The sequence below is a fragment of the Hypomesus transpacificus genome, chromosome 22 (assembly GCF_021917145.1).
Source record: "Hypomesus transpacificus isolate Combined female chromosome 22, fHypTra1, whole genome shotgun sequence".
In the NCBI taxonomy this organism is placed as follows: domain Eukaryota; kingdom Metazoa; phylum Chordata; class Actinopteri; order Osmeriformes; family Osmeridae; genus Hypomesus; species Hypomesus transpacificus.
In genome coordinates, this window is record NC_061081.1 from 5620175 (window position 1) to 5634729 (window position 14555).

The 14555-nt window shown below is 40.1% G+C and overlaps 1 protein-coding gene across 3 annotated transcripts in view; it reads right to left on the reverse strand.

Annotated features, from left to right (window-relative positions):
• The window catches only part of LOC124483975 (3'-5' RNA helicase YTHDC2), an 83482-nt gene that overhangs the window by 38597 nt on the left and 30330 nt on the right, over positions 1–14555 (reverse strand). For all 3 annotated transcript variants that reach the window (XM_047044600.1, XM_047044599.1, XM_047044598.1), the window contains exons 16-20: positions 13611–13698; positions 13406–13486; positions 12016–12098; positions 9875–9980; positions 9625–9744 (exon numbers count right to left, since the gene is read on the reverse strand). In XM_047044600.1, coding sequence (XP_046900556.1) covers positions 9625–9744; positions 9875–9980; positions 12016–12098; positions 13406–13486; positions 13611–13698 — 478 coding nt within the window. The remainder of the gene's footprint in view (positions 1–9624; positions 9745–9874; positions 9981–12015; positions 12099–13405; positions 13487–13610; positions 13699–14555) is intronic.

The following is a 14555-nucleotide window of genomic DNA, read 5'->3' on the forward strand; positions in this document are numbered from 1 at the left end:
AATTTTACAATGAGGAGGCTAACAAGTAACACTAGCAGGAAGTAGCATTGCTACGAGTGTTATGCTAGGATGCTAGGTAACGGAAGCTAGCTAGCTTTTTTAATGAACGCTCATTATGTATTTGTAGCCTACTTATCATTTTGATAATAGGCTAATATAGCTAATATAGACACTTAGAGCATGTGTTGCCTTCCTTATAAGGCTTATTGGTGGCCAAGCCGCGAAGCGGCGAAGCCACCCTAAGTGTTTCTACGTATTCTTCTTATTATTATTATACATCTTCTTCTCTCTCTTTGGGATCAGTCCCCTCATCAATTTCACCAAGTTTCATGTCTCCCATTCCAACCATCTAGCGCCACCAATGGGTCAAAGTTGAAGGTGTGTTTACACATGTTACTTTGGAACCATATGCCCCATTGTCCAAAATCGTTGGATTCCCTGGATCAAGACGAGTTCAACGCACTCTATGACATCATACCCAGTTCTATAGATTCTCCGAATTTTGAATGTAAAGAAAAAGCGTTTTTTCGCTACTCCTCCTACAATTCTTGTCAGCCACATCAAATTCATGTGGCTGAATTGATGTGGCCGCCATTTTGAATATAACGTTTTTTTGCTACCTCTCCTATAAGGTTTGTCCAATCTTCACCAAATTTGGCACAGATCATCTTCAGACCAAGCCTCACAAAATACATCAAGTTTTTTTGATTATCTAAACCTTTTGACTGGAACAGCCAAACAAAGTTGTCAACCAAGCCACCATAAAAGAAGTGAGGTCATATCTCAGCACCTCTTTACTGCATTGACACCATATTTGGTATAGGGACTAGGGACACTGTTCTAAAGAGTTCCAAAATAGGTCATGCCATTTCACCTCTAGGTGGCGCTGCAATAAGCAAAAATTTGGCACCATTTATCTTCAGATCAAGCCTCACAAAAGACATAGTTTTTTTTTCTTTTCACTTTTTGACTGGAACAGCCAATCAAAGTCGTCAGCCAATCAAAGTCGTCAACCAAGCCGCCATAAAAGAAGTGAGGTCATATTTCAGCACCTCTTTACTGCATTGACAACAAATTTGGTATAGGGACTAGGGACCCTGTTCTAAAGAAGTCCAAAATAGGTCATGCCATTTCACCTCTAGGTGGCGCTGCAATAGGCAAAAACTTGGCATCATTTATATTCAGATCAAGCCTCACAAAAGACATCACGTTTTTTAGATTTTCTACACTCTTTGACTGGAACAGCCAATCAAAGTCGTCAGCCAATCAAAGTCGTCAACCAAGCCGCCATAAAATAAGTGAGGTCATATTTCAGCACCTCTTTACTGCATTGACAACAAATTTGGTATAGGGACTAGGGACCCTGTTCTAAAGAAGTCCAAAATAGGTCATGCCATTTCACCTCTAGGTGGCGCTGCAATAGGCAAAAACTTGGCATCATTTATATTCAGATCAAGCCTCACAAAAGACATCACGTTTTTTAGATTTTCTACACTTTTTGACTGGAACAGCCAATTAAAGTCGTCAGCCAATCAAAGTCGTCAACCAAGCCACCATAAAAGAAGTGAGGTCATATCTCAGGACCTCTTTACTGCATTGACACCAAATTTGGTATAGGGACTAGGGACCCTGTTCTAAAGAAGTCCAAAATAGGTCATGCCATTTCACCTCTAGGTGGTGCTGCAATAGGCAAACATTTATCTTCAGATCAAGCCTCACAAAAGATATCAAGTTTTTTTGATTTTCTACACTTTTTGACTAGAACAGCCAATCAAAGTCGTCAGCCAATCAAAGTCGTCAACCAAGCCGCCATAAAAGAAGTGAGGTCATATTTCAGCACCTCTTTACTGCATTGACAACAAATTTGGTATAGGGACTAGTTATTATTATTATTACACATCTGTCATGGAAGTCAATGGCAGCCCCAACCACATGGTCAGAAGTTGTGAAGTATGGCACACTCTTTGGGACCAGTCCCCTCATCAATTTCACCAAGTTTCATGTCTCCCATTCCAACCATCTAGCGCCACCAATGGGTCAAAGTTGAAGGTGTGTTTACACATGTTACTTTTGAACCATATGCCTTTTTGTCCAAAATGAGGTATTGTTGTTGTTTGAATCCAGCCAAAGAAATAATTTTCATAAAAACATACTTTTTTGAACTCCTCGTTCGCCGTTGCTCCTATTTTCATGGACATGTAATCAAATCATTTTCAGATTACAATCACCTTGATTTGTCAAAATATGACTGAATTACAGCTTTTTATACTTGGGTCAAATCTGACAACGCTTCCCACAGGAAAAACGGCTTACTTTTTTTCATACAGTAACTGAACACAGTAATTCCTAGCACTGACGCATATCACGATACTTGCTTATCTGTTTAGTAAAGCCAGGTATGCCACAGTAGCTGTCTAACAGTATAATCATAATTGTAATGATAATGTTTCAATCTCAGGGGATCTATACTCAAGAAGAGTCAGATTTATTGTGCTTTACAGATATGTGTCCTCTAACCTCTAGGGGGGCGATCCCATGTCTGACACATGTTAACTTGTGAGAACAGCCAAATTGATGCCGCCATTTTGAATTAATTAATAAAACGTTTTTGTCCTACTCCTGCTACAAAATGTATCAAATATTCACCAACTCTAACACAGATTATCTTCAGACCACAATCACATTGACATATCAAAATAGGACTGAATTACAGCTGTTTAAACTTGGGACAAGTCTGACAACCGCTTGCCACAGGAAAAATTCCTTATATTTTTACGCAGTCACTGAAATATGATTTCCAGCACTGAGAATAGCTCACTAGGATAAATTGGTGTCCTGTCAACTTCAGAGGTTCAAATCCAGCCAAAGCTGACAAGCTTGTCATGTCTCTGATTCTCTATTTAGCGAGACTATAAGCCACTGCAAAGAAAGCCAGGTAAACCGCAGTCACTAGATGTCGAAAGTTTCTTCTGGGTCATCTGACCTGCTTGGCCACCACATTGCTGCTTGCAGCTATATTATTAGGCTTTTAAATTTGTTTGCGGCTCCAGACAGAATTGTTTTTGTTTTTTTTGGTCCAATATGGCTCTTTCAACATTTTGGGTTGCCGACCCTGTCCTAGATCAAGAATGCTAGCAACGCCACCAGTGTAATTTTACAACAATAATTTTACAGCGCGAGACATTAAACTTGAACAACAAATCGAATTGGCTACCTGCAGAATGGGACATCAAATATATAAGTAATTAGCATCGGCATGAATGTGGTCCGCTTAGACAAAATAAACTCCACATCGAAAATTCCGTCAGACCAACGCAAATGTGCTTCAGGTCAAACGAAAATAGCAAATCAAATATAAGTTAAACTACAATTCTAAATATCGCAAGAATGCGATTTATATGATGGCTTATATACAATACAACAACCAGACGTTTAATTGACACGTGTAATACAAAAATATAGCATAAAGTATACCGGGGTTGAAACGGTATAGCCAAATCTCTCCCGGTAGACACATTTCTACCGTCGCACGGTATATACCGTCCTACCGCTCAGCCCTAATAAGTATGCAGAATAACAATAGTGTTTTTGCTTGCAGCAAAACACACTAATCATTGCTGATAGACGGCCTAAAATGTTGTACAGCCCTATTCCTGATACCGTGGGGGGAAGAAATGTAGCCAAATCAACATAGAGGAAACATTGTTAAGACCTTGCACTTCAAAGGAGCCCGTCTTATCCCAGTGAGCTATTCTCAGTGCTGGGAATCGCTGTGTTCAGTTGCTGCATTAAAAAAGTAAGCCGTTTCTCCTGTGGCAAGAATTGTCAGCTTTGACCCACATGTAAACAGCTGTAATTCAGTCATATTTTGACATATCAAGGTGATTGTGGTCTATAGATGATTTGATTTAGCCTGACGTTGTCATACTCATAATAATTATAGTCAGAATATGAGTCTGAAAACTCTCCGTTGGGCTGTGACTATGGGGCGTGTTTCAACTGAACTCGTAAAACAAATGCCTCTTCGCTCAATTGGATAGACCTACAACCAATCAAAGCAACCTAACATATTGTTTGTTGAAAACGAATTCAACCCAAGCGCTCTTTCGTGACGTTGTTGATTACGTTACTGTTGATCATCTGTCCATCTTCGTATAAAGCCCGCCCTGGCAATTTCATTGGTCCGTCCCGATTCTGGTTTTCTGTAGTTGTCCCCAATACGAGACCCTCCAGACCCAACTTAATAGTTTTGTGGGCGGGGAGAAGTTGGGCTGGCAGCCAGGCTAGATTTGATTACATGTTCATGAAAACAGGAGCAACAGCAAATGAGGAGTTCAAAAAAGTAGGTTTTCACGAAAATTCCAAATGGCCAACGCCCAAAATGGCGGACACGGGACAATGTGATATCTTTTGACTAGGTATGCCACATAGAATCAGAAAAGTCCATAGAATCAGAAAGTCCAATCTTGTGATTTTGGGTCAAACTGTTCAAATTCAAGTCTTTTATTTGTCAGGTACACAGAACACCACAAGGTTAGACTGGGCACTGAAATTCTTAAGACAAGACAACGCAAGCACCTGGCATAACATAACATAAGTACAGGGAACATAATTTACATCTATGCTGAGCTCAAATAAGTGAAACTTCCTAAATATACAGATTGCAATAAATAATCGACTATACTAACCCTAATACTAAAACTTCCTAAATTACAGATAACAATAAATAGTACACTATACTAACCCTAAATGCACATAAAACCTGTTCCAACCCTATAACCTATTCTAACCTAAGTGGAGTACAGTACAATAGTGCAAATTTGCAGATCAGTGACTAAGTCAATGACCATACAGGAGCCTGGTGGCGAGGTACAGTGAGGTACAGTAGTGCAATGTTACTGATAGTGCAACCAGTAGCTGAAGTGACAGTGTATAAGTGACTAGTGTGCAGTAAATCAATGTCCATATCAGTGTCCATTCAGAAGCCTGATGGCCCTTGGGTAGAAACTGTTGTCCTGTTCAGAAGATATAGGCAAAAAAAGTATTTTTTGGCATTAACTGACCAGTAGGTGGCGCTGTGCCAAAACTGTGCAACTACTGGCAAATCATGCTTGTGATGACATTTCAAAAGTTTTGTCTGCATACCCATATCCTAAGTTTTGATTGAAATTGTGTCAGACCTGAAGATACCTATAAAAATCATTTTGCTCGAAACCAATTCAAAGCTCTTAAATACCCCCTTTCGCACAAATGTAAAGTAATTTGAAAGGCCTTTTTCAATCCACGTTCTAAATCTGTCATCAGTTTTGTTTGGAAGAAAATCAGTATTGTATGTGCACCATCTTAACGTTCTAAGTGAGTTTCCCAAAACACATAATTTCACAGTTTCCTGCCAAATCTTCAAAGCTATAGGAACCCCTTCTACCATTGCACTTTCAATGTCCTTCCATCTTATGGAGTACGATGGAGAACACCAGCATATTAAAGGCCTCCATTGAGCTGCATAGTAATACTTACGTAAACACGGTAGGCCTAAACCTCCACTTTCCTTTCTTAATTGTAGTGTTTTGTATCTAATTCTGGGTTTTTTCCCTTGCCATAAATATCTAGATATTAATTTGTCCCATTCCATAAACTGCTTAGCAGATACCTCCACTGGAAGAGGTACAACAATCTTGGTAAGATGCTTATCTTAACAGAGTCCCCTCTAGAGCTCAGACACAGGAAGGGAATGAGGCTCCATCACAATATGTCCGACTTTATTTTTGCATTCAAGGGGCCGTAATTAAGATTGGATAACTTTGAGATATCTTTAGGTAAGTCAACACCTTGGTATCTTATAGAATCTGCGTCCCATTTCTAATTATATTTCCCTGATACAACTAGGTGGGTCATAATTAAACGACTATAAATTATTTGAGTCTTGAGAATATTTAGTTTATAACCTGAAAGTGTTCCATATTCCTTTAATATATCCATACATTTCGGTAATGTCTGAGTGGGCTGTGCTAAGTATACCAGTACATCATCAGCAAACAAGGCAAGTTTATGCGCATCAGTCGCCATACTTATTCTTATAATGTAAACATTGTCTGATCCATTGGCTCAGTCGCTCAATAAATAGGGCAAAGAGGAGGGGGGAGGCAGGACAACCCTGCCTGGACCCACGCTCCAGGACGAAGGACTCCGATAGGTCACCATTAATTTTGATCCTTGCGGATGGGCAATCATATAGTGCTTGAAATGTTGCAATAATAGACTTGTGGAAACCAAATTTTGATAGTACCTCGTATAAAAAGGTCCATTTAACTGAGTCAAAGGCCTTCTCTGCATCTAAACTTATGAGGGCTGCCTCTATTCCATGCTGTGTGATGTGTCTAATAATGTGTAAGGTCCTTCTAATATTATCTTGCGTTTACCTTTGTCGGATGAAGCCTGTCTGATCTGAGTGAATGTGGTTGGGTACGATCTTGTCTATTCTTCGTGATGATATAGATGTAAACAATTGCTTCCCTCCAAGAGGGCGGAATTTCTCTTTTCTGTAGTACCCAATTACAAGCTCTCAGTAATGTTGGGGCCAACTGCTCTCGCAATGATCTATACCACTCGGCGGTTAAACCATCCACTTTTCAAAACTCTTAAATTTTCTCTAGCCTACACTCAATTGCTCCTGATTCAGAGTTCCTCATCTTGTAATTGGCATTATCAGCTTGTTGTTTTCTTAATTTATATGATAAGAGTTTCAGCGATTTCCCACCTACCTCATAGTATCTTTGTTTTGAAAATAGCAGATGTTTTTGTATTTCTTGTGTACCTATGTCATTTATCTCATTTCTTATTTCTTTAATTTCTTGTTTTATCCTGGTATCTAAAGTGTCAGTGTGATGTATTTGTAGATGCTTTAACCTAATTTCCAGGTCATACAACCTTTGTTTCCTATTGTCATTACAAATATGCCTTTGTCCTTAAACCCTGATACATGCTCATAATTCACTGCACTTGATATCAATATAGCCACCCCCCTCCTACGTGCCGATTTGTAGGAAGATGAATATACGTATTTGAAGCCCATTTTATTCAGTTTGGAATGTTCTATATCAGGGGTTCCCAATCCTGGTCCTCGGGCCTCCCTGCCCTGCATGTTTTAGATGTATCCTTGTTCCAACACACCTGATTCAAATGAATGGTCGTTAGCAGGTTTCTGCATAGCTAGATAACGACCCATTCATTGGAATCAGGTGTGTTGGAGCAGGGAAACATCAAAAACATGCAGGGCAGGGAGGCCCGAGGACCAGGATTGGGAACCCCTGTTCTATTTAATTAAGATGAAATTCTTGCAGGTACGCTATTTGTACTTTATCTTTTTTTAGTTTTGATAGGATCTTCCCTCTCTTAATTGGGGTGAGTATCCCATTAACGTTAAAAAAGAGACTATTCTTATATCTTGCATTAGGTTATATCACATGATATTTCCAACATATATGTGAAAAGCTTCCCCTTTGCTGCTAAAAACGGCAGCGAACAAACAAGAGTTGAACACTCAACATAGAAATACAAATGAAAATGTGCGTGAGTGAAATCCAAGTTAGAGGTTCTATCCTACGACCCTACACAAGCCTGCCACTAACGGCTCCAAGGGAAGTCCCCGCTCTTGAAACCGACAGAGGGCCCTTGAGGATAACAGTGTAAGAAAGGTCAATCTTCCTTTCTTGTCCTGATTCCTGTCCCGATTCTGAACCATATCGTTTTTATATATAAATCAACTAGGTACGTTTCATGACTTCCCAACCAGAAGAACATCTATTTTAATACTAGCAATTAAACTCGCCAAACCAAAGCGTCCGTTTCATTTTCGTTAATAGGTTAGCAGGAAGGCTAATGCCTATCCCTGCTCGTCTCAAGCAGTCTTAGTGAGGTTTCTGACCGGACTCTGCACTTGCTGGTGGTCGAACTCTTCTGTAAGTTTGCAGTTTTTCCTTGTAATTTGCAATGTGTCGAGGATGCACGTCCCCCGACTCGTCGGCTGCCTTTCTGCCAGGTCAATTGTCGTAGCTGCTCCATCAACGTCTCCGGGGCCCTGATGATCTCTACGGGATGACCTCTCTTTGCCATGTCTTGCGTCGCTTCTTCCACTATCTCGTAGATCTTAGTCCCCTCGTCGTATTTCACTTTTAGCCGGGCTGGGTACATGGTTTGAAATTGAATGTCTCGGTCCTTCAAAATCCTGCGTACCTCGGCGTATTCTTTCTGCTTTTGGAGAATGCGTGGGGCATAGTCGTTGTCCAGGTTAACTCTTTTCCCCTGCCATGTAAATCCTTTCTTTTGCCACGCTGCGCAGAGTATCTCTTCTTTGGTTCTAAAGCCGAGGAATTTTACCAGAATGGATCTCGGCTGTGCATCCGGCAGTGGTCCAAGTGCACGATGGGCTCTCTCGATTTGTAAATCACGAGTTCGGGTATGTCGAGGTTTTCCTGGAGCAACTTTTCCACGAACATTATCATCGACGATGAGTCTGTTTCAGCCCCTTCTGGGATTCCATATAGGTCAGATAGTTTCTCGTCTGGAGCGGCCCTCTTGATCAGTTATTTTAGCTTCCAACTGGGTTTGTAGCTTAAGCTTTTTTGATAGGATATCCTCAGTGTTCTGAATCATTTCCTCAGCATTCACAATTCGGCCTTCAGCCTCCTCCAGTCTGGTATTAACTTTCGTTATTTCATTTTTGACGCCCTCAAGTTGAGTCTTATTATCCCGTCGAAAATCTCTTAGCTCTCCAAGAATCAAGGCCAGGTTGACTGTCTTCCTGAGGCGTTAAATCGCCATTGTGGCCGCCATTGTTAGCAGGGGAACAGCTACGACTCTGTTGTTACGTTGTGCATCCTAATTGCTGCATGTTTTTTTTACCTAGTAGACATCGCTCACCCCTTTCACTTATTAGTTTGAAATCACTGTACACTTAAATTCGAAGTTTTCAGGGCTTTCAAAAAAGTTTTCAACCGGCAGAGCTTTCTCTAGCCTGCCACCGTGTTGGTGTCTTAACAGGAAGCCTAGGAGGAGTTCTAAAAAGTAGGTTCTAAAACTGGTTGTTCCCATCCTTGATTGTGATTGGCTATATCGCGTTCCATGCCGTTGTAAAATCCAGCATAACCTCACAGGTTGTCCTCATAACATTCTTTAACATTCCAGATTACTGCGCATCGAATATTTCAAATTGAAAAAGACGGCAAAGGTGTCCATCTGGCTGTTGCGTGGCAACGATTTATGTAGGAACTATACTTTGTTGTGGCGGAAGAATGACGGTTTATTATTAAACTATTTTGTTTCTAATGGTTTTTATTGATGAAACCACATCAAATATTTGTAGTAACAGTTTTAGAAAAGCAATAAGCCCCGCGAGTCCGTGGTTTACGCTGATTTTAGAACAGGTAAGGGGGTTTTCGGCACTCCGCTTCGCGTCGTGCCTAACTACTCCCCTTACCTGTTCTAAAATCAGCGTAAACCACGGCCTCTTGGGGCTTATTGCTTAATTATCCCCTCACGAAAAGCAACCAAACAGATTGTACAAAAACGTAAGTTTGAAGCAGAGGAACATTATAAGCATTTCAAGCCAAAGATTGTAGGTCTTACCTTAAGCATCTGCACAGCATTTTTTACTATGAGAAGAGGGGGAGGTTCGGGTGCTTTGGACAGGAACTCAGCAATGGTACAGGTGATAGGGGCCAGCAGCTTGGTATGCAGACAGAGCTCCTGAAATGAATGTTTAAAGTATGTTTGTGTGTATCTGCTACAGAATGTTTCCAGAAGTTGAAAGCCAGTAACCCTTATCATGTGTATTTTGTATCTTAGTGTGAGAGAGTGCGTTTCTGTCCCTGTTAACCTGCAACGGCATTCTCAGTAGCTGGGGGACCTGATAATCCAGCATGTTGTTAAACCTGAGGCGGCTGAAGAGATGGAAGCAGATTCCTGGTCTGCAACGTCCAGCTCTGAGTAGACAGCATAATTTCATAAAAAATATGGCACGGGATATTAATGTTAAGGTCAATTAGTTAAAACAACTCCACAGTAGGGTTGGGCGATTTAAAACTAATTATTGATATCTCGATATTGTAAAAAATAAATAAGATATTCTATATGTTTTCATTTGCATTTGAATAATAAAGAAACATGATTTTCTTTTGCCCCCATTAGAAAACAACAAAAACAATTTAGTTAGAAATGCTATAGTTACAAAGTACAAAATGTGTATTGCAAATTTAAGCAGTGGCCATAACATGGTGCTTACAACTTGACAAAATGGACCTCACATGGAACAATTCATGCAGAGGTTCTTATGTGACAGGACAAAAAGACAGCAAAAGAGAATGCCTGTGCACGTGCCATTTTCAGTTTGTGCACATGCTCTTTAGCATGTGCACAAACGGTGTCTGTGTGTGTGTTTGTGTGTGTCTGTGTGTGAACACAGAGGAGCCAGACTGTGATCTTAAAATACAAGCAACACAAGGACCAAAATAATAATAATCGTCTTCACGATATTTTCAAATTTTACATTGTCAAAATGATTGCGATATTATTGCTAATATTCAATATATCGCCCAGCCCTACTCCACAGGCCCACCCACGCTATTAATGAGCTAGTTTTTTGGTGGCATAGCTGGTTGAAGCAGTGTTTACAGAGGTAGATGTCACGTTTGGGAGAACCAGGTTTTGCCCTCGAGTATGGGCACATCAGGAGGAAATTCTAATGACACCCGTACATTAACATGAATGGATAAAAAGAGCTCATGGAGTTTGTCAATGTCCATGATGTTGGTTTGATGGCAAAATACAGTACATAGATACACTATGTAGACAAATCTATTGGGACAGCTATACACACCTACCAGAGCTTTTATGAAATCCCATTCCAAATCCATAGGCATTAATATGTGTGTGAGTGACATTATATTCTTCAGCATGAAAAGATCCATTAGTAGAACTAAGGCTCTAGCCCACAACCACAAATTCCTTAATACTCTTGTTGTTGAATGGGCACAAATTCCCAGACAGACTCCAAAATCTCATGGACAGCCTTTCCAGAAGAGAGGCCACTGTTACAGCCATATGGGGAGGCAACTTCATATTATTGTTGAAGCAACAAACGATTATTTTGATAATCAACTAAACGATTAATAGAACGATTAATTGACTGATAATTGACACATTTTCATTCACCCTTTAATTAACTGTACTAACAACTTACTGACTGATACAGCATACTGCCTAATAACTCCTTTTGTATGTCATTGGAAAAAAAAATGGAAAAGTTAAGGTGAGATGAGATTATTTTTCATTTTTTACAAACAATACAAAATTATTCACATTCTCTCTCATACTTTCTAATGTTACGATGATCAAAACAGTCCCTAATGCTAGATCCCTTTCATCAATGCAAACCAAACTATCAGTTTACTGCAATAATGTTGTTTTATTTTGGATTATTTGCATAAATAAAATGGTCATACACACAGTAGCCTACTATCTAACCGCTGCATGTTGGCATGTTCCTATGGTGTTAGTACTAGGTCTATGAGTGAACTATGAGAGGACACATACAACTAGCCTTTTTTTATCCAACTGCTGTCGCTAACAACGGCAATCCTGGCTAGTTGTGTCCTCTCGTGCCGGGATGTTTCCACTATAAATGCTCCAACATGCACGCTCCCATGAAAGGCAAGTTCCGACCAGCATTTATTACACAAAACAGCAATTTTTGTTTAAAGTTTTGTCAAACTTTCCCACACTCTGCTATTTCGGCTTTGTTTGCACTCCGACTCTGGATTGCATATGGGAGCATTACAGTTTAGCACTACAGTGTCGGACTGATCAAATCGCATTATTGCAGGCCCTTAAATAGGTCATTTCAGCCCTAAATATTGTCCATAGTTTTAGAATGGGATGTACAATAAGCTTATATATTAGTATGATAGTCAGGTGTCCACATACTTTTGGCTTGTTAGTGTAGAGAAGTGGATATCTCACCTGCCCTTCCTCTGCAGTGAGCTGGCTTTGGAGATCCACACCATCTTCAGCATGGTCACGTGGTTCAGGGCGTCAAAGGACTTCTGGGATTGCAAGACATAGTAGCGTGTGTGTACTTGTCTGTATGAATGTATGTATGTCATAAAGTACTGTATTTCTTCAATTCAACGCTGCGGCGTTTATAACACAATGTTCATTTTAGTGTAGCGTTTATTTGAGGGTAGCGTTGATTTGGGGCGGCGTTTATAAGAAATACTGTATTCTAGGCTAGCTGCGCTAGCATGCTAACGTGTCTTTAGACAAGCTTGCTAGTTCGCTACATTAAATGTTCTTAGCTTGTTTGAACAGTGCGGTCTTCTAAATCACCGGGCAAATGTCAATGTTAGCTACACTAGCTAGGTATATCGCATCTGCTTTTTATTAATGCCTATTTGCAAGGAATGCAAGAACAGCTAGACAGCGAAAACACCTACTGTAGATGTTGTAGAGTGGGATACTTACATCTGACCACAAGGGGCATTAGTGCCATTGCTGGGTACAGTAACCTATCGCTTTCTATCCTGAGGTTGCCAGTTGATGTTGTCACTATGCAGGAGAGCCACGGTTTTTGGGTTCTCAATAAATGAGTCATGAGCAAAGTCTGTGGCAGTCCCGTTAATAGTTAGTATATCCAATATACTACAGTAGCCATGTATGGATTCCCGCAAAGACTGCGGCCTGTGATTTTGTATTTATATTGGAAACCACAAAGACTGTGGCATGAGATACCGCAAAGCTGTGTTTCGAGATACGGCAAGACTGCAGCTTATGTGTTTTGGATTCCCGCAAAGACTGCGGTTTGAATTTTGTCAATATTATAAATATATATTTTTTTTTTTATTATGACTTTCATCACTTGTATTCTTGATTTTATGTTAAGCACCTTAAGCTGCAATTCTTGTATGAAATGTGCTATATACATAAAGTCTTATTATTATATAAACTAGTTTAGTGTGCTAATGCAAGTGCACCTGCCTCTCTCAGTTCTTTCAATAGATACTCTAGACAGGCATTAGCATAGGCTAGACAGCTATTCGTTTCATGGCAATCTTTTTCTAAGCTTTCCTTCTAATGCCGACCAATTGCTAGTCTCCAGCTAGCTATAGTTATTTGCTAAGGAAGGTATGTTGATGTAAAATCTGAAACATAATTAGCTAGAAGTGGGACCCTAGTGCAACACAAGTGAAAGTTCATTAAAATGACATGCTGCTACTACCGTATTTCTGGGGCAGCGTTTACTACACTATGTCCATTTTTGGTGTAGCGTTTATTCGAGGGCGGCGTTTAATTGAAGAAATACGGTACTGTTTAAATTTTGCCAATGTGGGACAAGAAACTAGTTAATCCTCACCTCCTTCACTTTTCCAGAGTCAATGACAAAGACCACATCATTGACAGTGATACTGGTCTCTGCAATGTTAGTGGACAGAATCTGAGAGGGAAGTTTATTATTTTATTCCAATGAGATTAAGGATGTGTGAATTAATGAAAGGTATCAACATGTTCAAAGTGACCCCATGAACAGCATCATTAATATTCAAACTGTATTTACTCACAATCTTACGAACGCCAACGGGAGTGTTCTTTAACACTTTCTTCTGGTCTGATGTCTGCATGTTAGAATGGAGGGTGAAGACCAGATACCTAGGAAAGACACACCTGTCACATTAATGTCACTCTGAATGTAGTAGTTACTAGTGATTAGGGGTGGGCGATATGGCCAAAATCTCCTATCACGGTATGAGTAATTTTATATCACGGTTACGGTATATATCACGGTATTGTAATTGATATAGTAAATATAGTCAATTTAATTAAGAAATGGTACTATATAACCATACCGTACTTCATCATCACACTTGATCATTTATTACAAACAAAAACAACTGCCTCACATAAGCTAACACTTGAGTTAAAAACAAGACTCAAAGTTAGTAGTACGAGCGTTCCGATTGGCTGATGCACAGTCATGCCATCCGTGTGGTGACCTAGTACTCACAGCGCAATACGGATCCGTAATGCCCTCAGACAAACGGGGGGGGGGGGGGGTTAAAAATAATTTCTTTGTTAATAATTTGTTACACAGAACTTCATTATATTAAATATTCATCGAAAATTATTCACACCTTCACAAAATCAACCACAAACAAATAATTTCTGCATATGCAAGTAGCAACGCTAGTGCTAAATAACAATTTAACTGGTCGGCTCCATGACGCCGGGTAAGTAGCTAAGCTAGCTAGCTCCTGAGACTTCTCACCAAAAGAACGAAGGGGAACCTTCGATTAAGACATGTTCGTAGGTACCTAGCGAAAAGTAGCCTGAACTTTCCTAGATCTTAAGCTAATGCTGAATACTCGCTGATATAGCTGTCTGTCTTACTAGAACGGCGAATGTATTGTATGCATCGTTGCTAACGTGTGCTGACGTTGTGACTATGTATGTGAGAAAGACGCGCAAGTGACAGAGAGACGGAGGGAGAGCAGGGAAAGGAAATGCAG